General features: G+C 45.2%; 1 protein-coding gene across 3 annotated transcripts in view; it reads right to left on the bottom strand.

Annotated features, from left to right (window-relative positions):
* The window catches only part of crlf3 (cytokine receptor-like factor 3), a 57,216-nt gene that overhangs the window by 13,828 nt on the left and 19,120 nt on the right, over positions 1–24,268 (bottom strand). For all 3 annotated transcript variants that reach the window (XM_078225806.1, XM_078225807.1, XM_078225805.1), the window contains exons 2-5: positions 14,860–14,994; positions 5,855–6,062; positions 3,670–3,754; positions 1,148–1,325 (exon numbers count right to left, since the gene is read on the bottom strand). In XM_078225806.1, coding sequence (XP_078081932.1) covers positions 1,148–1,325; positions 3,670–3,754; positions 5,855–6,062; positions 14,860–14,982 — 594 coding nt within the window. In that variant the 5' untranslated portion in view covers positions 14,983–14,994. The remainder of the gene's footprint in view (positions 1–1,147; positions 1,326–3,669; positions 3,755–5,854; positions 6,063–14,859; positions 14,995–24,268) is intronic.

Below are 24,268 nucleotides of genomic sequence, written 5' to 3'. Positions count from 1 at the left end.
TGGGTCACTGTCTGTGTGGAGTTTGCACGTTCTCCCCGTGTCTGCGTGGGTTTCCTCCGGATGCTTCGGTTTCCTCCCACAGTCCAACGATGTGCGGGTTAGGTGGATTGGCCGTGCTAAATTGCCCCTTAGCGTCAGGGGGCTAGCTAGGGTAAATGCAGGGGGTTATGGGGATAAGGCCTGGGTGGGATTGTGGTCGGTGCAGATTCGATGGGCCGAATGGCCTCCTTCTGCACTGTAGGGGTTCTATGATTCTGAATCCAGCAGGTTTTACGCTGCCTCATGTCCTGCTAAAATTGCATCGGGGTCCAAATGAAGTCATATTGTCCCGATTGACACATATTCACCAGGCTTCCACCCAGGGCATCAGGCTCCTCAGTTGCCTGGGAAGACGGGCATTAGAACGGCCAACGGGGCAGGAACACATGTCCACCAACTGTCTAGACAGTAAGAAGTTTAACAACACCAGGTTAAAGTCCAACAGGTTTATTTGGTAGCAAAAGCCACACAAGCTTTCGGAGCTCTAAGCCCCTTCTTCAGGTGAGTGGGAATTCTGTTCACAAACAGGGCATATAAAGACACAGACTCAATTTACATGAATAATGGTTGGAATGCGAATACTTACAACTAATCAAGTCTTTAAGAAACAAAACAATGTGAGTGGAGAGAGCATCAAGACAGGCTAAAAAGATGTGTATTGTCTCCAGACAAGACAGCCAGTGAAACTCTGCAGGTCCACGCAACTGTGGGAGTTACAAATAGTGTGACATGAACCCAATATCCCGGTTGAGGCCGTCCTCGTGTGTGCGGAACTTGGCTATCAGTTTCTGCTCAGCACCTGTCTGCCATGCCACGCGCTAATTTCATGGACAAACAGACTCTAAGGGCTGTATGGCCTGCTCCGGTTCCTATAGCAGCTTTTCCCATAAAGTCATCAAACTAAAGTTAGCTCTGAAACCCAGTCTGAAGTAACAGCCCCTTTTCATAATGAAACACTTCCCCACACACTTTCTTTCTCCATGACCTCTTCCTGGTACAGGATGGGCAGAGTGCGGGGGAAAGAGGGGCAGGGGAAGAGAGGAGAGGAAAGGAAGAAGTGTCTCCACCCGAGGAGCTATGTTCAGTTCCATTTCAGAGACTTGCTCACCTTACACCATCGCACGAGAATTCCCCCGGGCCTTTCAGTCAGTTCCTCGATCTGGACCGGAGGATGAGAAGCAATCGCTCCGTAGCTAAAGATTCGATCCTTGACAAAACTGAGCAAGTTTTCCTCTAACTGAGCCGATAGACACGGCACTTCCGCCAGTGAGGGGACCTCCGGCAAACTGGATTCAAAACAAACCCGGGGAGAGAAAAAGAAACGTTTCAGTAAACACAGCAAGATTTCAGAATACAGGAGATGCTTGCATGCTAATGCATATTCTTCTGTCTGAACCACTCCAGTATTTCCAGCCCTCCAACTGTCCACAGACCACCTGAGTCGCCCTGGTCTCAAATTCAACAGTTTTCCAAAACCAAAGTCGCAAGATGAAAGGAACAGCAGTATGCAGTGGTTATGTTACTGGACCAGTAATCCACAGGCCTGGATTAACGATCTGGAAACATTGGTTCAAATCCCACCACAAAGCCTGGGGAATCTAGATTCAGCGAATAAATAAATCAGAAATAAAATGCTGGCAATAGTAACAGTGGCAATGAAACTGTGGGATTGTTGTAAAAACCTCACTGGTTCACCAATGTCCTTCAGGGAAGCACAGGTACCGTTCTCACCTGCTGTGGGCTGCATTTGACCCACATAGAACTATAGAACCATAGAAAAGTTACAGCACAGGAGGTGGTAATTCGGTCCATCTGGTCCATACCAGCCCAAGGACACCCAGGTGCCCTTTCTAATCCCAACCTCCTGGACCTGGCCCATAGCCCTGTCACTTATGGTGCAGATCCAGGTATTTAAAAAAAAATAATTTAGGTTCTCTGCCTCCACCACCAACTCAGGCAGAGAATTCCAGACACCCACCATCCTTTGCAAACAAAGTTCCTCCTCACGTCCCCTCTACACCGACTGCCTTGAATCTTGAATCTATGTCCGCCGGTTAGAGAATTCTCCACTAAGGGAAACAATTTTATTCTGTCCACTCTATCTCTTCCCCTCATAATTTTGTCCACTTCTATCACATCACCACTCAGACTTCTTTGTCCCAAGGAAAATAACCCCAAGCTATCCAGTCTCTCTTCATAGCTACACTTTTCTATCCCTGGCAACATTCTTGTAAACCTCCTCTGTGCAGTAAAGCAGTTACCTCTTCAGTGCCCTCTGAAGTGATCTAGCAAGCCACTCAGTTAAAGGATTGGAAAATTAGGGATGGGAATAAATGATGACATTAACATTGACACCACCTCCTTTGCATGAATAACAGCTAGGGAGGGAGAGGTGAGAAGAGATTGACTCACTGATACATAAACACGCTTGTGCATACTAACAGAGCATCATTGAACTCCAGACAGAATCATAGAATCTTATAAAATAATAGAATGGTTCCAGCACAGGTGGCGGTACCTTGGCTCATTCAGCCTATCCTGGCTCTCTGCAAGATCGACCTGTCCCAATCGCTCGCCCTTTCCCTTTAGATCTGCAATTCTTCTCTCCTCACTTATTTATCCAATTCATTTTTGAAGGTTATAATTGGATCAGTCTCCATTGCCGTTTCAGAGGTTTATAAGATACAGGAGCAGAATTAGGCCATTTGGCCCATCGAATCTGCTCCGCCATTCGATCATGGCTGATATGCTCCTCGTCCCCATTTTCCTGCCTTCTCCCCATAACCCTTCAACCCCATTACCAATTAAAAATCTCTCCAACTCCTCCTTAAATTTACTCACTGTTCCAGCACCCACCGCACTTTGGGGTCGCGAATTCCACAGATTCACAACTCTGTTTTAAATTTGCTGCCCCTTATCCTAAGACTATGACCTCTCGTCCTAGAATGCCCCACAAGAGGAAGCATCCGTTCCACGTCTACTTTATCCGTACCTTTTATTATCTTGTAGACCTCAATTTGATCTCCCCTCATTCTTCTAAATTCCAGAGAGTGTCGGCCTAAACTGTTCAATCTCTCTTCATACGACAAACCCCTCATCTCTGGAATCAATCCAGCGAACCTCCTCTGAACTGCCTCCAATACCACCACATCTTTCCTCAAATACAGAGACCAAAACTGTGCACAATACTCCAGGTGCGGCCTCACCAATGTCTTGTATAGTTTCGAAGCAATGCATTCCACATCCGAACCACTCACTGTGCAAAAGCTTTTCCTCAAGTCACCTCTGCCTCTTTTGCTAAGCATGCTTGTTCTAGACCCTTCGGTCAATGGGAACATATGTCCAGAGTCCTCCATGTTTGAAACACCTCTACCCAATCGCCTTTCAGCCTCGTCTTGTCCAAGCTTCTCTGAGAAAGAGCACAAGAGCGTGACTCTATATGTCCACCCGAAGATAGACAAATCCTCAGTGTAACACTGCATCCAACACCTCCTGGCAGTACAGCGCTCCCTCAGTGCTGTACCGAGAGTGTCAGCCTGAATCCTTGGATCATATTTATATACTCTGTGCTCACCTGTAAAATGGAGGAAAAGCAAGAAATAATTTGATCAAACAGAAAAAAACACTGACCTGTCGAGTTGGATTTGCAGAGCTTTTTTTGTGAAGTTTCTGAGTTTCTCTTCCTCTGTCGTTCCACAGAGCACAGCAACCTCTCCTATAAAATTGTTAAAGATGTCAGCTAAGCAGCATCTGCAAGGTGAGTCCTTTATCCCATCATTTCCTGCCACCTGCCATTCCACACCCACCATTAAATGTCTAATCTTCAAAATGAGAGTTTAACAAAACTAATTAGAAATTATAGCAGAGAAAGAGATAATTTAGCGCTAACTGGCTTCGGGCAGCGTTTATGTTTTACACAAACCACCTTTCACCTCACCTTATTGCCATATCATCCCAGTTACCCAACTATGGGCGAGCTCTCTCGTACTCCGTGTGGTCATTACATGGAATTACATTGTAATTGCAGCACAGAATAATTTAATTTACTGCATCTTTCAAAGAACAAAGAACAGTACAGCACAGGAACAGGCCCTTCAGCCCTCAAAGCCTGTGCCAATCATGATGCTCTAACTAAACTAAAAAAAAACCCTTCTGCCCTTTCTCCGTCCATATCCCTCCATTCCCTCCCTATCCATGTACCCATCCAGATGCCTCTTAAATGTTGCTAATGTGCTGCTTCCATCACCTCCTCTGGCAGCGCGTTCCAGGCACCCACCATTCTCTGCGTGAAAAACTTCCCCCCCCCGCACATCTCCCTTAAACTTTCCCCCTCTCACCTTGAACCTGTGCCCCCGTGTAATTGACACTTCCACCCTGGGGAAAAAGCCTCTGACTCTCCACCCTGTCTGTGCCTCTCATAATTTTGTTGACCTCTATCAGGTCTGCCCTCAGCCTCTGTCTTTCCAATGAAAACAATCCTAGTTTATTCAACCTCTCCTCATAGTCAACGCCCTCGAGACCAGACAACATCCTGGTGAACCTCCTTTGCACTCTCTCCAAAGCCTCCTGCTGGTAGTGTGGTGATCAGAACTGCACGGAATACTCCAAATGCGGCCTAACCAAGGTTTTATATAGCTGCAACATGATTTCCCAACTCTTGCCCCGGCCGATGGAGGCAAACATGCCACATGCTTTCTTAATCACCTTGGCCACCTGTGTTGTCACACTTAAGAAACTGTGGACCTGCACGCTCAGTTCCCTCTCATTTCATTATAAAGATTACTGGGAATCCTCTTGGAACTAATATTTTGCCCAGAGTTGTGACTCTGTAGCCCTGGTTTGGATTGTGCAGTGTACCTACTTTCTGAGATTCATCGATACTGTGCGGTCAGCTGTCCACACTGACACTTTCTGCCTTGGCAGCAGTTCTCCCACTGAATGCCTGACACAATCTGAACAAAATCTCGATGGAACCTCCTGTGCTGTGACAGCACTAAGCAGCTTGGTAACTAACACATCTGCTCACAAACAGCCTCACTCACAGCCTAACCATAGAACCCCTACAGTGCAGGAAGAGGCCATTTGGTGCATCAAGTCTGTCACGACGCTCCGAAACAGCATCCCCTCCTCATCCCCGTAAACCTGCAGATTTACCATGGCTAATCCACCTGACCTGCACATCTTTGGGAGTGTGGGAGCACTGGAGGAAACCCATGCAGACACGGGGAGAACGTGCAGACTTTGAACAGACAGTGACACAAGCCGCGAACTGAACCCGGGTCCCTGGCACTGAGAGGCATGAGCGCTAACCACTGTACCACCATGCCGTCTATTCATATATAGCACCATTCACAAGTTGGGATGTCTCAAAGTGCTTTACAATTGTTGAATTGTAGTCACTGTTCTAATGTGGGAAACCCAGCAAGCTCCCACAAACAGCAACGCAATAGAGACGAGATGGTCTTTTTTTTAACAAGAGGAGCTGTTGAGGGCTAAATATCTTCCAGTTCACCAGGGGAAATCCCTGCTTTTCTTTGATTGGGTGCCATGGAATCTTTTGCCTCTACCCTAGAGGGCAGGCATCTTGGTTTAACATCTCATCCAAAACACAGCATCTCTGACAGTGCAGCACTCCCAGTGTACTGCCCTCCGACAGTAGTACTCCCTTACTGGGAGTGTCAGTCTGGATTTTGTGTTGATGTTTCTGGAGTGGGGGACTTTAAACAACCATCTGACTCAGAGGCAGGAGTGCTACCCATTAACCCAGGACTGACACTGGTATTGTGGTTAGGCAGTCGGGCACTGCTGGTCTTACCTTCTCTGAGTAGCTCAGCAGCCACGTTCACGCCATGCTCGATTAACTTCTGGCAGTCGTCGAGCGGCTTGATGCTCTCCTGCTCAATTTTATCCACTTCCTGGAGCAGCAATACTAACCGTTCATCCAGCAGCTTGGTCAACTTGGCTTTCAGCTCATTAAAGTGATGCTTCAGAACGTCACGTGTCTGTACAGAACTTCCAGTGATCTGTTCAGAGAACGGAAACTCAACAAAGTGAAGACAGAGAGCAGCCTGTAACTATTATATATGGAGAGTAGATTGCATTGCGGGTTAGCACACTTTGGGATTAGACCATGTTCCATTCCAGCATTGACTAACAATACGCTTTCTGACAACGCACTTGCATCATGGTGTTTCCATTATTTGTTTCCCCACGATTACTGCCTGGATTAAAGACAGACGTATAGGCAAGGTGTTTTGTACGGTGACACAGTGGTTAGCACTGCTGCCTCACGGCGCCAGGGACTCGGGTTCGATTCCCGGCTTGGGTCACTGTCTGTGTGGAGTTTGCACGTTCTCCCCGTGTCTGCATGGGTTTCCTCCGGGTACTCCGGTTTCCTCCCACAGTCCAAAGATGTGAGGGTTAGGTGGATTGGCCACGTTAAATTCTCCCTCAGTGTATCCGAACAGGTGCTGGAGTGTGGCGACTAGGGGATTTTTATAGTAACTTCATTGCAGTGTTAATGTAAGCCTACTTGTGACTAATAAACTTAGTACAGCAATTTTTTGTGGGCTGTGGAGGCACCATCCAATACTAACTTCCACATTCGAACACAACTCAAAGCATCAACAGGTGCTCTCTACAGGTGCTGCCAGATCTGCTATATATTTGCCGCATTGCTTTGGGCGTGGGCCACACTGTTTTGTGCGTCCCTCCCTCCCCGCTTGCCAGTAATCAGGACACAGCCCACAGCATGAGTCAGGAATTCCATGGATCGAGGGTGGGGAAGACAAAAGGTTTGGGAAATGTGAGCAATCAGAACAGGACCTCAACTCTCCCAATATTCCTGGAAGAAAATGAAAGCAGTTGCATCTGCTTAGAGTCACCAGCTTGCTGCACCCACTCAACAAGCGCTTAGACTGATGTGTGCGAGTTTCAAATTTCAACATATTTGCGATAGGATATGATGCAATGAAGCCACAAAGTCTTTTGCATCCTTATCTTGACTGCCAATTGCTCCTGTAGACAGTTACAGAAAAAACAGGAAGTAGTTTCATTTCACAATGCTCGTTTTTCCTTTTAAGGTGAATTCCACTGTCTGTCATCGGTGATGCTTTACGGCAACCTGAGCATCCACTCAAATTTTACCCTGTGCTGCCAGTCATGTCGGAAACAACATTGGGTGCATAACCCTCATCTGGGGTTTAAACATATCATGTTTCTGTCTCAAGCATCACCCATCATCAACATAATGCTATCTGAAAAAAACTTTATCAAAAAAAAAGGCTGAATAAAATAAAAACAGAAAGTATTTGAACTGTGCACAGTCTGGATCTGAGAGCGATCTTTCTAAGCTTTTGATTTGTTCAGGTTACAGTGGTACTTGGGGCGGCACGGTGGCATAGCGGTTAGCGCTGCTGCCTCACAGCGCCAGGGATTAGGGTTCAACTCCCGGCTTGGGTCACTGGGTCTGTGTAGAATTTGCGTGTTCTCCCCGTGTCTGCGTGGGTTTCCTTGGGTGCTCCGGTTTGTTCCCACAGTCCGAAAGACGTGCTGGTTAGGGTGCATTGGCCATGCTAAATTCTCCCTCAGTGTTACCCGAACAGGCGCCGGAGTGTGGCAACTAGGGGATTTTCACAGTAATTTCATTTCACTGTTAATGACTAATAAATAAACTTTTAACTTTATAGAGTTCAATTAATGCCAGAAAACAGTGCTCCCCATTTTATTTTGCAAATAGTTACAGCACTGGTCTAGGAACCCAGTGCTTGAATTCCTACTTCATTCATTCAAGCCGGTGATTAATTCAGGGCCTGGCATCAGATTAAAAAACCTAACTGGCTCATTAATGTCTTTCAGGGAAGGGAATCTGCCTCCTCTTTCTGGTCTGGCCACCATAGATCTCCAGTCCCACAATACGTGGTTCACCCTTAACATCCTCGAGGAGGAATGGACAGCAGCCTTGCTGGTGTCACCAATTTCTGAGGGTGTGACAAGGAGAGAAGTAGCTACACACCTTCCCCTCTGGGGTTTGGAGCCAAGCTCAGCAAACGACCTGCCCACTGAGCCAGCCCCATTTCACTTACTGCTTTGTGCTAAAGCAGGGCAGCGAGACGGTTAAACAGAGACTAGGAGCACAAAGGCTTTAACAATCAGCTCCTATAAATAAACAGAAGTCAAACTAACTTTGCAACCATGCGCCCAAGTAATAAGTGCTGGACGCAATGTGCACATCAAATATTACAGAAGCTCTTAAATCAAAAAGCTGACTGTTTATTCTGCTGTGCCAGTTTATATCGTAAGGAGTCTAACAACACCAGGTTAAAGTCCAACAGGTTTATTTGGTAGCAAACGCCACTAGCTTTCGGAGCGCTGCTCCGAAAGCCAGTGGCGTTTGCTACCAAATAAACCTGTTGGACTTTAACCTGGTGTTGTTAGACTCCTTACTGTGTTTACCCCAGTCCAACGCCGGCATTTCCACATCATGACTACCAGTTTACATCAGCAGACCATGATGATCTCTGAATATCAATGACTGCACATTCAACCTGCAAGTCTTCACCTTCTTGTACCATGGCATTTTTATGCCCAGGGACACGGCACAGAATTTGCTGGACACAAGGTGCACAGCCCTGAACATGGCCATCTCACTCAGGATGGCTTAGTGTACGACATTGTAAAAAAATTAAATACTGGTGCAGTAGGAAGCATTCCTCCCCAGCTGGGCACAGAGCTGAGGCAATGGGGAGGGAACTTTGCATCTAGCTGACTGCTGCACCTGACACCCAGAGCTTCAGACAATAGAAACATAGAAAAACTACAGCACAAAACAGGCCCTTCGACCCCACAAGTTGTGCCGAACATAACCCTACCTTTTAGGCCTACCTATAACCCTCCATCCTATTAAGTCCCATGTACTCATCCAGGAGTCTCTTAAAAACCACACAAGCCCTCGGAGCTCCAAGCCCCCCGCACCAGGCGAGCGGGAACTCCGCCCACAAACAGGGCACACAAAGACACAGACCCAATCCACATGAACAATGGTTGGAATGCAAACACCCACAGCCAATCAAGTCCTCAAGACACAAACAACGTGGGTGGAGAGAGCATCAAGACAGGCCAAATGACCCATTTATAAATACTCTCTGTTTTCTACCAACCAGCCAATCTTCTTTCTTGCTAATACGTTACCCTGATACCATGAGCTTTTACTTTCTGCAATGACTCTGATGTTGCACCTTATCAAATGCATTCTGGAAATCCAAGTACAGCACATCCACAGGCTCCCCTTTACCCAGAGCACATGTTACTCCTTCAAAGAACTCCAATAAATTGGTTTACTTTTCATAAAACCAGACTGACTCTTCCCAATTACTTTGCATTCCTCCAAATGCCCAGCTATAACCTCCTCGATTCTAACACCTTCCCCATGACAGACCATGAACAAAGAACAATACAGCATAGGAACAGGCCCTTCGGCCCTCCAAGCCCGTGCCGCTCCCTGGTCCAAACTAGACCATTCTTTTGTATCCCTCCATTGCCACTCCGTTCATATGGCTATCTAAATAAGTCTTAAACGTTCCCAGTATGTCCGCCTCCACCACCTTGCCTGGCAGCGCATTCCAGGCCCCCACCACCCTCTGTGTAAAATATGTCCATCTGATATCCGTGTTAAACCTCCCCCCCTTCACCTTGAACCTATGACCCCTCATGAACATCACCGCCGACCTGGGGAAAACCTTCCCACCGTTCACCCTATCTGTGCCTTTCATAATTTTATACACCTCTATTAAGTCTCCCCTCATCCTCCGTCTTTCCAGGGAGAACAACCCCAGTTTACCCAATCTCTCCTCATAACCAAGCCCCTCCATACCAGGCAACATCCTGGTAAACCTCCTCTGTACTCTCTCCAAAGCCTCCACGTCCTTCTGGTAGTGTGGCGACCAGAACTGGACGCAGTATTCCAAATGCGGCCGAACCAACGTTCTATACATCTGCAACATCAGACCCCAACTTTTATACTCTATGCCCCGTCCTATAAAGGCAAGCATGCCATATGCCTTCTTCACCACCTTCTCCACCTGTGACATCAAGCTCACTGGCCTATAGCTTCTTGTTTTCTGCTTCCCTCCCTCCTTGAATAGGCAAACAGCTAGATCAAGGAAAGTGGTGAGCAAGTGGCAGCAGCCTTTAAATTCTGCATTGTGCACACCTTCAATCCTCTTCTGACTCTGCTTGACTCAAAGGCATTTCCAATCATATGCAACTTATTCATCAATAACGACACAAGGATATGGAACAGTTCAGAAAGATTGGTTACCCCATCTCACTCTCACCTTCTTCCTCTCACAGTAAAATGACCAATTCAGGCTCATGTAAAGTGCATGAACAGCTGAGCCACTCAGACCTGGGAGGTCCAAATTCAATCGCTGGTCTGCACTGAATCAGTGGAGATTGCTCAGCCAGGGAGACTGCTGTAATCATCTTAACGACCCTGATTTGGAGTGGGGACAATCAGCCAGAGTTCCTGTTTCTGAGTACTCTTCCCAGCTAGAAGCAAATGTCTGGAGTTGTAAGCTCAGAAAAGATTGAACTGTCAAGTCCCCTGTGTGTTGAGCAGCCTGACGAGAGGCAACATCAGATCTCTGATGAAGAATGGCCACTTTACTGCCAATAGCCATGGAATCATATCCACAACACACTGTAAACAAATTCTACCGCAGCAACTAACCGGTCTCTCTGCTGTGAATGTCTGTTGAATGGAAAAGATAAAGTATTGCTTCTGCCTCAATTTGGACTTTAGAAATCCAGACAGAATCGTGTTGTGTGAAAAAATTACAACAGTGTTCACTGGATCTCACTTCTGCCTGGCTGCAGTCTAAAAGTCTTTTCCTCCAACCTTACAACCAGTTGTCTCTGCGCTTCGCTCTGCACCCCCCCCTCCACCCTCCCTCCCTCCAAGGGCAAACGACAGTTAAATCCGAGCCAGAGCACTCCACAGGACGTGTTTATTCAGGTTCAGAGTGTCCGTGTATCAAATGTCCTCCAAATGCAGCTGTTTGAGAAACTTTTGAATTCAAAACATATAAAACTTCAACTTCCTAATTTCACCCCCTTGTGAGAATTTCTCACCACAGTGAACGAGTGGAAATTGTTTTTGTCAACAGCCCTTTCAGGATTCCACGCATCATTCATTTACACGAGTTGGGGAGGTGACGTGTTCCAAGGCCCCTATCGGAGCTAGATTTGGAGTTAGCTGACGAAATTCTCAAGCCAGTTACCCTTGCGCTGTGCAAATAACAAATACCTAAATTTAGAAATAAACAAATACCTGAAACTCGGAACAAAAAAAAGAGAGAAAAAGTATACACAGATTTCTTATCACGAAGACTTGCTTTTATGTAGCACTTTTCACCACCTCAGGGTATCCCAAGGCAATTTTCAGGCACGTAACTACTGTAGAAGTCGCTGTGGCAATGTAGGAAACATAGCAGCCAATTAGTGCACAGCTAGATCCCTCGAATGGCAACGTGAAAATGACCAGGTAATCTGTTTTTAGTGGTCTTGTTAAGGGATGAATATGGTCCAGAACATCAGGGAGAGCACCCTTACTTTTTAATTCACTCACAGGATGTGGGCATCGCTGTCTAGGCCAAAGGATCTTTTACCTCCACTTTAAAGGACAGGCAAGACCTTGGTGCAAGGTCTTAACCGAAATACAACATCTTCGACAATGCAGCACTCCCTCAGTACTGTACTAAAGGACTTGCCCCCCAGGAAGAGGTGTCTTCAGCGGATGAAGCGAACCCTGAAGAAGGGCCGGTGTGAAAATTTAATCGTTCGTTCTCTCGGACAATGATCGCCATTCGAACTCTTTCTATCATTACTCATATCCAAATGAATTTATTTTCACTTTAGCCAACTCCTACCCTGGTTCAGTGGTTCCCCACCTTTTATTTGTCACGGCACGCCTCTACACTACAAAAACATTTTGAGGCACACCTGCTGCTTTCTCTGAACTGCCCTCTCGCAAAAGATATTTTTGGAGCAATTTTCAGCCCACCTTCGCCACCAGAGAGAACGGTGACACGGACAGAATATCCGGAGAGAATTGGGAAACACGGGTTTCCATGTTTAACTGTGCATGTGTGGATGCCAAAAGTTTGATTTCCACCATAATATAGGGCCCAATCTTACCATTGCATCGCGCCCAACTTGGTAAAGTCAGGTGTGAGGCGATTAGCACGATCCAATCATTCTTTGGTTGGGGGGGGGGGGCACTTAAGTTGTCAGGGACAGGAGGGTGTGACTGTGAGCAAGGCAGGTAGAGGGGTCCAGGAGGTAGTGTTGAAGGAGTCCCAACCTTTGAGCTTATCTGACAGATTTGAGATTCTTGCTTCCTGCGCGGATGAGAGTGGGGACTGTAGGAAGGATGAGCAACCTAACCATAGCACCGTGGTTCAGGGAGCCATTCGGGTGGTGTGGGGGGGGGGGGGGGGGGGGGGGGGGGGGGAAAGAAGAAGAGAGAAATGTAGTTGTAATAGGGGATAGTATAGTCAGGGGAATACACACTGTTCTTTGTGGCCAGGATCGAGAGTCTCAAAGATGGCAGATTCAGTATAATGTGAATAAAAGTGAGGGGGAAGGCAGGTTCAGGATTTTGAATTCAATGGTCAGCCATGATCAAAATGAATGTTGGAGCAGGCTCGAAGGGTCGAATGGCTTTACTCCTGCTTCTATTTTCTATGTTTGTATGCAAAGGTAAAAAGGCCATGATGGGAGTTTGCACAGGCCTCCGAGTAGTCGGCAGGATGTGGGGCACAAAATACACCAGCAGATGGAAAAGGTGTGTAAGAGAGGAAATGTTAGAGAGATCATGGGGGACTTCAAATTGCAGGTGGACTGGGAAAATCAGTGGACCCCAACAAAAGGAATTTGTGGAATGTCTACAAGATGGCTTTTTGGAGCAACTTGTGATAGAACCCACTAAGGAGCAGGCAATTTTGGATTTGGAGATGTGTAATGAGGCAGACTTGATAAGGGAGCTTAAGGTGAAGGAACCTTTAGGAGACTGTGACCCATAATATGATAGAATTCACCTTGCAGTTTGAGGGGGAGAAGCTGGAATGAGAAGTAACGGTGTTGCAGTTGAGTAAAGTTAACTCCAGATGCATGACGGAGGAGCTGGCCAGAGTTGATTGGAAGAGGAGTCCAGCAGGAAAGACAGCGGCAAAACAGCAATGGCAGGAGTTTCTGGGAGTAATTCGGGAGACACAGCAGAATTTCATCCCAAGGAAGAAGAAACATACTAAGGGGAGGACGAGACAACCCTGGCTGACAAGGGAAGTCAGGGACAGTAGAAAAGCAAAAGTAAAAGCATACAATGTAGCGAAGATTAGTGGGAAGCATTTAAAGACCAACAAAGGACAATAAAAAAGCAAAAGGGGCAGAAGATGAAATATGAGGGTAAGCTCGCCAAGAATATAAATGGAGATTGCAAGAGTTTTTTTTTAGATATATAAAGGGTAAGAGAGAGGCAAGAGAGGACATTGGACTGCTGGAAAATGACACTGGAGAAGTAGTAATGGGAAACAAAGAAGTGGCGGAGGAACGGAATCGGTACTTTGTGTCAGTCTTCACTGCTGCCTCACAGCGTCAGGGACCTGGGTTCGATTCCCAGCTTGGGTCGCTTGTCTGTGTGGAGTCTGCACGTTCTCCCTGTGTCTGCGTGGGTTTCCTCTGGGCACTCCGGTTTCCTCCCAAGTCTGACAGACGTGCTGGTTAGGATACATCGGCCATGCTAAATTCTCCTTCAATGTACCCGAACAGGCGCCGGAGTGTGGCGACTAGGGGATTTTCACAGAAGCTTCATTGCAGTGTTAATGTAAGCCTACTTATGACAATAATAAATAACCTTTGAAGACATAAGATCGCTTCAGAGTGAGCAACACATTCTGGGATAATCCATATGAATATAATTACATAATATCTTCTGCTCACTAAATTCAAAAAGCACTCTAATGCATCACACAATTATTAAGAAACCCTAAAGTTTGTTTGGCTCAATTTTGGCACTCACGTCACTCACCTCCTGAGTTAGAAGGTTGCGGTTGAAGCACATCATTTAGGCCAACATTTCAATGAAATATTGAGGGAGTGCTACATTGTCAAAGGTGTTGTCCTGTGGATGGGCTGTTAAACAGGGGTGCCAGGTGTCTGTCCAAGTGAATATAAATGATCCCATTGTACTCTTTTGAGGGTGACTAGAAGTTCTCTGGTTTTGTGGCCAGTAGTCATTCCTCAACAAATTCCACCAGATTACCCCAATCCTCCCACCCAACCTGCGCTACTTAGAAAGACAAGGGAGGCAAATGCCGAGGAACAGCATCACCTCCCAGTTCCTCTCTGAGTCACACATCATCCTGACTTGGACACGTGGCTGTTCCTTCACTGCCGTTGGGTCAAAACCATGGAACCCAACAACCAAACAGCACCGCATGAGTGGCTGCACCACACGGACTACAGCAGTTTCAAAAGAAGGTGGCTAAAGGGGCAGCCAGGGATTTGCAACAAATGCTGGCTATATCAGCGACATTCATGTCCCAATTTAAACAAAAAAATAACTCGCTATTTACCTCACTGTCAACTGATGGATCTTGCTGTATGCAAATTTGACTAAAAAACACCAGTGACTGCATTTCCAAGTATAAAATCAGTGGCTTTAAAATGCTTTGGAATGTCACGAGGATGTGAAAGGGGCTAGATAAATGCAAGTACTTTCTTAATAAAAGGCCACCCCCCAAAACAGCGAAAGTAACTGACCTGTTTTCTTGCCTGATTCAGTCCTTGTAACCGCTGTTCCAGTTCACCCTTGTAGTTCTTTGCTGCCTCGATACTCTCCTTAGCTTCTTGAAGCAGCTCAGTCTGAACCCCAATCTCCATCATTGTAATTTTTCCCTGAGCACAAAACAATAGTGAGAAACAGTGACCATCAGTTAGTTCCACAAAATATTGGCAAGATTTTATTTCAAAGCCAATTATTTACTTTGCTTACTTTGACCTAATCATTGACTTGAAACCTCAAATGTTTCTCTCTCCAGCATTTTCTAATTATTTTTCAAGTATTTACTTATTCATTCTGCCTTTAGAAACCAGGTTGCCACATGCCAAGTTAATGCTAACAAAACAGTACTTCACTGCAATCTTACACTACCTCCGCCACTGGTTGATGTTTTTGTTCCTGTTGTCAGTAAACAATGTACCAGGAATATGCTGCTCCAACTCCAGTTTCAAGTTTGCTGGTGACACCACTGTGGTGGGTCAGATCTCAAACAATGATGAGCTGGAGTACAGGAAAGAGATAGAGAATCTGGTGAACTGGTGCGACAACAATAATCTCCCCCTCAATATCCGTGAAACATAGAAAAACTACAGCACAAAACAGGCCCTTCAGCCCCACAAGTTGTGCCGAACATATCCCTACCATTTAGGCCTACCTATAACCTTCCATCCTATTAAGTCCCATGTACTCATCCAGGAGTCTCTAAAAAGACCCTATTGAGTTTGCCTCCACCACCACTGACGGCAGCCGATTCCACTCGCTCACCACCGTGTGTGTGAAAAACTTCCCCCTAATATCTCCCCTGTACCTACCCCCCAGCACCTTAAACCTGTGTCCTCTCGTAGCAGCCATTTCCACCCTGGGAAAAAGCCTCTGAGAGTCCACCCGATCTATGCCTCTCAACATCTTACATACCTCTATTAGGTCTCCTCTCATCCTACGTCTCTCCAAGGAGAAAAGACCGAGCTCCCTCAGCCTATCCTCATAAGGCATGCCACTCAATCCAGGCAACATCCTTGTAAATCTCCTCTGCACCCTTTCAATCTTTTCCACATCCTTCCTGTAATGAGGCGACCAGAACTGAGCACAGTACTCCAAGTGGGGTCTGACGAGGGTCTTATATAGCTGCATCATTATCCCCGGACTCTTAAACTCAATCCCTCGATTGATAAAGGCCAGCACACCATACGCCTTCTTAACCACCTCCTCCACCTGTGGGGCCGATTTTAGAGTCCTATTGACCCGAACCCCAAGGTCCTTCTGACCCTCTACAGTACTAAGAGTCTTTTCCTTTATATTGTACTCCTTCATCCCATTTGACCTGCCAAAATGGACCACTACGCATTTATCTGGGTTGACGTCCATCTGCCACTTCTCCGCCCAAAGGAGATAGTCATCAACTTCAGGAAGCATAGTGGAGGACATGCCCCTGTCTACATCAACAGTGGATGATGGATGGAGATGGTTGAGAGCTTCAAGTTTCTAAGTGTCCAGATCACCAACAACCTGTCCTGTCCCTCCACACTGACACTATAGTTAAGAAAGCCCACCAACACCTCTACTTTCTCAGTAAGCGAAGGAAATTTGGGCTGTCTGCTACGACTCTCACTAAGTTTTACAGATGCATCATGGAAAGCATTCTTTCCGGATGTATCACAGCTTGGTATGACTCCTGCTCTGACCAAGACCGCAAGGGATGGCATGGTGGCACAGTGGTTAGCACTGCTGCCTCAGTGCCAAGGACCTGGTTTCGATTCCCGGCTTGGGTCACTGTCTGTGTGGAGTTTGCATGTTCTCCCTGTGCCTATGTGGGTTTCCTCCGGGTGCTCCAGTTTCCTCCCACAATCCAAAGATGTGGAGGTTAGGTGAATTAGCTATGCTAAATTCTCCCTCAGTGTATCCAAACAGGTGCCGGAGTGTGGCAACTAGGGGATTTTCACAGTAACTTCATTGCAGTGTGAATGTAAGCCTACTTGTGACTAATAAACTTTAACTTTAAGAAACTACAAAGGATTGCGAACGAAGCCCAGTCCATCGCCCAAACCAGCCTCCCATCCATTGCCTCTGTCTGCACTTCCCGTTGCCTCAGAAAAGTTGCCAGTACAATCAAGGATCCCATGCACCCGGACATTCTCTCTTCCACCTTCTTCTGTCGGGAAAAAGATACACAAGTCTGAGGTCATGTACGAAATGACTCAAGGACAGCTTCTTTCCTGCTGCCATCAGACTTTTGAATGGAACTACCTTATACTAAGTTGACCTTTCCCTACACCCGAGCTATGACTGTAACACTACATTGTGCACCCTCTCCTTTCCTTCTCCCCTATATACCCAATGAATGGTATACTTGTCTATGCAGCGCAGAAGAAACAATACTTTTCACTGTATACCAATACATGTCACAATAATAAATCAAATCAAAAAGGTACAGGACTGCTGTCTCAAAAAAAAACAAAGGACTCATAAACCAGCTAGGCTGTGCAGCAATTTAAAAATGGGGCACAAATTTCTTCAAGCTTCCATTTTATTTGTTGGTGCCACAGTTTGAACACTGTTCAAGCAAGCGTCTCTCTGTAATTCAAGTCTTTGCTGCTTCATCACATCGAAGAAGCCAGCAGGAAGTCCCGTGGTTGGCGGGAGCGCCAAGAGGAAGCATTCATTGCTCAGTATCAAGCAGAAAGTGGAGTTACTAATGTGCCTGGAGCGGGGCCCTCATGAAAAGATTAGGTGAAGCGTATGGTGTTGGAACATGGGCCATTTATGATTTAGAGAGAAAAAGAGAATTTACTTAAATTTTATGTGGACAGTGACTAGTCCAAACTAATGAATAATAGGAAAACACTCCATCAGTCAAAAACTGTCATGTGGACAGTATTAGAGTGTTTTGCACAGCATTGGAGTGAGAAATATTCATTGGCTCACTTCATTACCATGGCTCAAGTAAAAGTGTTCCATAAAGAGCTAGGCTTAACAACACCATATGAATAGTCCCAAGGATGGTATAACAAAATGTTAAAATGCCATGTCATATGTCTACTGAAAGTATGCGGTGAAAAAGCTTTAGCTGACCATGAAGCTGCTGAGGCATACTTTGATGAATTTTCCATGATAATATCAGAGGAAGGTCTGACACCACAGCAAGTGTACAATGCTCTTGAGACCTTGTACTGGAGGCTTGTTCCAGGAAAACCTATGCGACTGTGGATAAGACAGCACCAACAGGATTGAAAGATTCTGAGGAACGGCTTACTGTACTCAGTAAGTTCAAATGTAGCAGGTACCCACAGGTGTAAATCAGCATTCACTGGTAAAAGTCACGTTCCCAGGTCCTTCAAGGGGGCTCGGGTTTTCCGTGACTTGAAAGGTAAATAAGTGCACGTGGATGACTGGACCAATTTTTCTTGATTGTGTATCTTCCCAAGATTATGTCACTCCATAATAAATGTGCTGCATGCCCACGATGCAGATCTCCTCATCAGGGACAATGTTTTCAAAATTTATTTGTCCCATGGATCAAGGCATTCTGCTGGCATTCACGACCAGGCACAGACCTGGATTCATGGGCAGAATGTTCACTGCATTCAATAGAGGCTTGGCATTTAATGAATTCCAAAAATAACTCAACGTGGAAGAAGTGCTCTGGAGTGCTGTGAAGGCTTGGGTCACTGTACCCGAGATATTTTGATAAATGGATGGCCCAGCCTGTGGCCAGTTACCATGTTGCATGTTTAAGAACAGTGAAAATGAGGCTGTTTTTATTGGCTTCCATGTGTTTGAGGAAGAAAAAGTTGTTACAGATTTATTGATTTATGTGAACAGCTTCCTGAAGCCGCGTTGCTGGATGAGGAAGCTGTTGAAGATTGTCTGAATATTGACAATCATGCTCCGGTCCACCTACAGCCCACAGATAGAGAAAAATGCGACATGGTCATGAATAAGAGTGAAGAGAATGAGAGTGATAATGATAAAGATGGATGAGGAGGAAAAAGTGTCCACAACATAAACATTACAGAGGAATTGATTCATGGGGTGGAGGAGAAGAGCTTCAATACATTGCAGCATATCATGTGGGTCTACAGAATACAAAAGGTGTTTCTGAAAGAAGGGCCCATATATTTGAAGCAACTTAAGCTGCAGGACACATATATAACAGAGGTTGAATGTTCAATTTCTGCAGCCTGTTCCTGTACAGCAGCTGACTCTTCCTCAGTTGAGATGTGAAAAAGTGGAAAAATAAAACAGAAAAAGTAAATAAAAGCCTTTTTAGTCTTTAGTCCTCATTTCTCAATTTTTAAAAAATGTTCTTAAGTGAATCGCACAAGAATCAAAATCCATAGAAACTTTAATCCAGAACACGTCAGGTACGGAGCGTCCCGAATACATGGTCTGATCAGTACCTGTATATCTCAAATACAACTGGATGAATTTCAACAAAAACCTGGCATACAGGATATGGCCCAAGAAGAACGGATTAGCTATTGGCAAAGACGTAGATTTTTTAAAAAAAGAATGTTGTTAATTGTTTTAGAGTGTTGTGGATTATCAACAACTGCTGCGGTAGAATTTGTTACAGTTTGTCAAAACGTGAGCAGAGTTTTCAAAGCAGGTTGTTGGATGTGGATTGTGTGGAAGCCTCCTCAGTGAGATGGAAGCTCTTAATATTTTTTTTCCCAACCAGGCAGAGGAAAGCTCCAAGGGAGAGCTGTGTAATTGTAATAATGTTGAGTTAATACAGAATGGCAGAGGACGGACTCTACAGAGTGCCTTCTTCACTTGTTTTGCCAAATGTTATATCACACTGCAAACAGGAATGTGGAAAACCTTTCAAGTAATAATGAAGTTATAAGCAGAGTATCCCAGGGTTGATCAGACAATAACTTGGATGAAGCTGCAACACATATGATCTCCAAGTTGGTGCAAGAACAGGACTCAAAAGGATTTAGATCACTGAGCTAGTCGGTGGCAGGTGTAATTAAATATGTGTGAAATAAATTAGAGGAAAAAAGTTTATTTATTAGTCACAAGTAGGCTTACATTAACACTGCAATGAAGTTACTGTGAAAATCCCCTAGTCGCCACACTCTAGCACCCGTTCGGGTACACTGAAGGAGAATTTGGCATGGCCAATGCAACGAACCAACACGTCTTTCGGACGGTGGGAGGAAACCGGAGCACCCGGAAGAAATCCAGGCAAACATGGAGAGGACGTGCAGACTCCACATAGACAGCGACCCAAGCCAGGAATCGAACTCAGGTCCCTGGCGCTGTGAGGCAGCAGTGCTAACCACTGTGCCACCGGACCAGATGAGTAAAAAGGTTTAAGTGGGAAACTTAATAAAATTGTGTTGAGTAGTCGGAGATATCTATAGATTACAATGAAAACAATCTATGAAATGATCACCTTATTGCCCAGCCAAGGTTAAATGGCAGACTAGGTATGTTGCAATAGCACAGAGATACACAGCAACAATACATGTAGACAGCCGTTATGCAATGGACCAATTTTGATCAACATGGGAAGGATAATCCTGATATAAGGAAGAATAATATGTTACGCAAAAGCAACAATAATTGTACACAAATTATTTAGAGGAAAGTCAGTGGTTGGGGGGGGGGGGGGGGGGGGTGGCAGGAGGGGTTTGGAATCGCTTTACCCAAAAGGAGAGCATTGTGTAATAAACTGGGCAGAGCATTAAAGCTCACAGCACAAAAAATGGAAAGAGTATAACAGATGCGACGAAAAGCCAAGCCAAATGGTCACTATTCACCTCAACTGGGGAGACTATCAAAGCCTAGCCAGGTGATGGCTTTAACATATGGATTTTTTAGCAACAATCTCAGGATAACTACCAAACAGTCAGTCATTTGGTAGTGCAGAACTTGAACATTGCTGAAAAAAAGACAAGAAAAAAGTCAAAGCTTTTTGACTTGCACTCGCCTGGACAAGAATCCCATTGCAAGAGGAAACAGTAACATTATACTGTATGAAAAGAGAGTGATGATTGGTTGGCAAATTGACTGATTGGTAGAAGCATTGCCATGGATAGTGCACTGGTTATTGGCAACTGACAGTTAACTGCCAAGCATTGTTTGAAAATTTTAACAAGGAGTTGCTGTCAAGCTAATAAGACATTCCGCCTATCACACAAATTAATAATATAGAATATAAGTTTCAGTGCCAGTGTGATGCTGGGGATTCCATACATCCTGAAGGCTGGCTGATTTGTATCATGATGTGGAGATGCCGGCGTTGGACTGGGGTAAACACAGTCAGTCGTCTCACAACACCAGGTTAAAGTCCAACAGGTTTATTTGGTAGCACAAGCCACTAGCTTTCGGAGCGCTGCCCCTTCATCAGGTAAGTGGGAGTTCTGTTCACAAACAGGGCATATAAAGACACAAACTCAATTTACAAAATAATGGTTGGAATGCGAGTCTTTACAGGTACCTTTAAGACTTGATTACCTGTAAAGACTCGCATTCCAACCATTATTTTGTAAATTGAGTTTGTGTCTTTATATGCCCTGTTTGTGAACAGAACTCCCACTCACCTGACGAAGGGGCAGCGCTCCGAAAGCTTGTGCTACCAAATAAACCTGTTGGACTTTAACCTGGTGTTGTGAGACTTCTTACTGATTTGTATCAAACAGCATGATCCTTTCGCTGTTCGCAACAGGCAAGGTACAAACTGTACCCAACCAGTCCATGCCCCATGCTTGCAAACTCAAAATACAGTGTCCAACATTAGTTGTGATTCTGCAATTGGTCAATATTTGCCAAATATTCTTCAGTTGCTAAAACAAATTACATTGACAATCAATTTATGATCATCAGTTGGGCTCACAGTGTGGCACATTTCCGTGTACAGGAAATGACAGCTGTAATGTCCTATGTTAGGGTTTAAATTTTTTTTTTTACTCCATTCCGAAAGTTACAAAGCCAATGCTCTGAATGGACCGGGTGGACCCGAATCCATTCCTTGCTTGTTCCAAAAACCAAATTCAAATTCCAATTGAATCCAATTCATGGCCCCCACAAGAGAGACAAACAAGATCTAAGCTGCCAAGATAAGGCATTGCACCCCATCTCGGGCCTGATCCAACGCTTGATCTTCTCCAAAAGGTCGAGAAGCAATAGGGTTTGTGGGTTTTAAACAAAAAGAAAAGCTGTGGTTTGCACACGTAGATTCAAACTAACGACAAAGGTTCATTCAAAGAGGTGTTCTCGGCTTCTACAGAGTACAAACTGAAAGGAAAACAGCAGCCTCTGAAACACCCTATCACCACCACCATCAAATCATGTGACTGGCTCTTAAATATGTAACAACTTTTTAAATATATAACAACCGGGCCCTTTTCTTTGCAGACAGAAAGAACGTGTACACATATCTAAACAAACTAAGTAATAGCCATTTGCTGGTTCATCTCTCAGGCCAATGCTTTGACCATAGTTAAGCTGCCTGGTTTGCATTTTCAAACAATGCTTGGCAGTTAACTGTCAGTCACCATTAACTGGAGCATTCTCCATGGCAACACCCCGACCAGAGTCCACTTGCCAACAAATCAGCACTCTCTTCTCACGCAGTATAAAGTGTTTCCCCTGACATTGGTATTCTTGTGACTGTCCTGATGACTGCAAGACAAAAAGCTTTGACAAAAAGTCTTTTTACATCAAACTATTATCGTAATCTAATCGATTCTACTCCTCTCTCCGAAGCACAACACATCCCACCCAAGCTGAAATCAGCATCAAAGATCCGATACAAAACCTTGGGGCTTTTTTATTCCATATAATTTTAATTCACATAGTAAATGCTCAGACTGGACATTCAATCCCACTCTCCCGACACACAACTACAGAGCAATCGTCTTTCACCATATTTAAAAACAATGACACCACAATGGAAAACGCAAGCCACATTCTCTCTTATCCACATTGGATACCACAAATCTTACTTACGGTTTTCCTCTTGGCTGTTTCTCACACTAAAAACTACCTAGGAAGTGACATTTAGAGTTTTTGATTGCAGTGCAAATACACTGTAGATACAATTTGAGATTCTGCCTCTAAATACAGGTTGCTGCAGAGAATGACATACAAAGAACAAAGAACAAAGAACAGTACAGCACAGGAAACAGGCTCTTTGGCCCTCCAAGCCTGAGCCGCTCATTGGTCCAACTAGACCATTCGTTTGTATCCCTCCATTCCCAGGCTGCTCATGTGACTATCCAGGTAAGTCTTAAACGATGCCAGCGTGTCTGCCTCCACCACCCTACTTGGCAGCGCATTCCAGGCCCCCACCACTCTCTGTGTAAAAAACGTCCCTCTGATATCTGAGTTATACCTCACCCCTCTCACCTTGAGCCCGTGACCCCTCGTGATCATCACCTCCGACCTGAGAAAAAGCTTCCCACTGTTCACCCCATCTATACCCTTCATAATTTTGTACACCTCTATTAGGTCGCCCCTCATTCTCCAGCTTTCCAGGGAGAACAAGCCCAGTTTATCCAATCTCTCCTCGTAGCTGAGACCCTCCATACCAGGCAACATCTTGGTAAACCTTCTCTTCACTCTCTCTAAAGCCTCCACGTCCTTCTTGTAGTGCGGCGACCAGAACTGGACGCAGTACTCCAAATGTGGCCTAACCAGCGTTCTATACAGCTGCAACATCAGACTCCAGCTTTTATACTCTATACCCCATCCTATAAAGGCAAGCATACCATATGCCTACTTCACCACCTGTGCTGCCAGCTTCAAGGATTTGTGGACTTGCACACCTAGGTCCCTCTGTGTTTCTATACTCTTGATGGCTCTGCCATTTATTGTATAATTCCGCCCTACGTTCTTCCAAAATGCATCACTTCGCATTTATCCGGATTAAATTCCATCTGCCATTTCTCCGCCCAATTTTCCAGCCTATCTATATCCTGCAGCCCATCCCCTCCTCAAGTTCAAATACAACTTAGATAAACACTAAATACTGCGGATGCTGGAATCTGAAACAAAAACAGAAAAATGCTGAAAAATTCCAGCAAGTCTGACAGCATCTGTGGAGAGAGTGTAGAGCCAACATTTCGGGTCTAGATGACGCTTTGTCAGAGCTCTGATGAAGGGTCATCCAGACTCAAAATGTTGGCTCTACTCTCTCTCTCCACAGATGCTGTCAGATCTGCTGAGATTTCCAGGATTTTTCTGTTTTTGTTTCAAATACAACTTGGTATTTGCTCCTTTCCCCAAAATAATTTTCCTGACTGTGTAATGATTTAAGGATTGCCTTACACACAGGAATTTAGTGAAAGTCAGTCCCACCCAAGCCACTTTCCAAGTTTTGGAGCAGGCATGGAAAGACATTCAAAACTAAAAAAGGAGGCTTGAAATTTACTTCATCTT

This window comes from Mustelus asterias, chromosome 12, assembly GCF_964213995.1.
Source record: "Mustelus asterias chromosome 12, sMusAst1.hap1.1, whole genome shotgun sequence".
In the NCBI taxonomy this organism is placed as follows: Eukaryota; Metazoa; Chordata; class Chondrichthyes; order Carcharhiniformes; family Triakidae; genus Mustelus; species Mustelus asterias.
The sequence above is the reverse complement of the archived record's forward strand: the minus strand, read 5'-3'. Positions and strand labels throughout refer to the sequence as shown.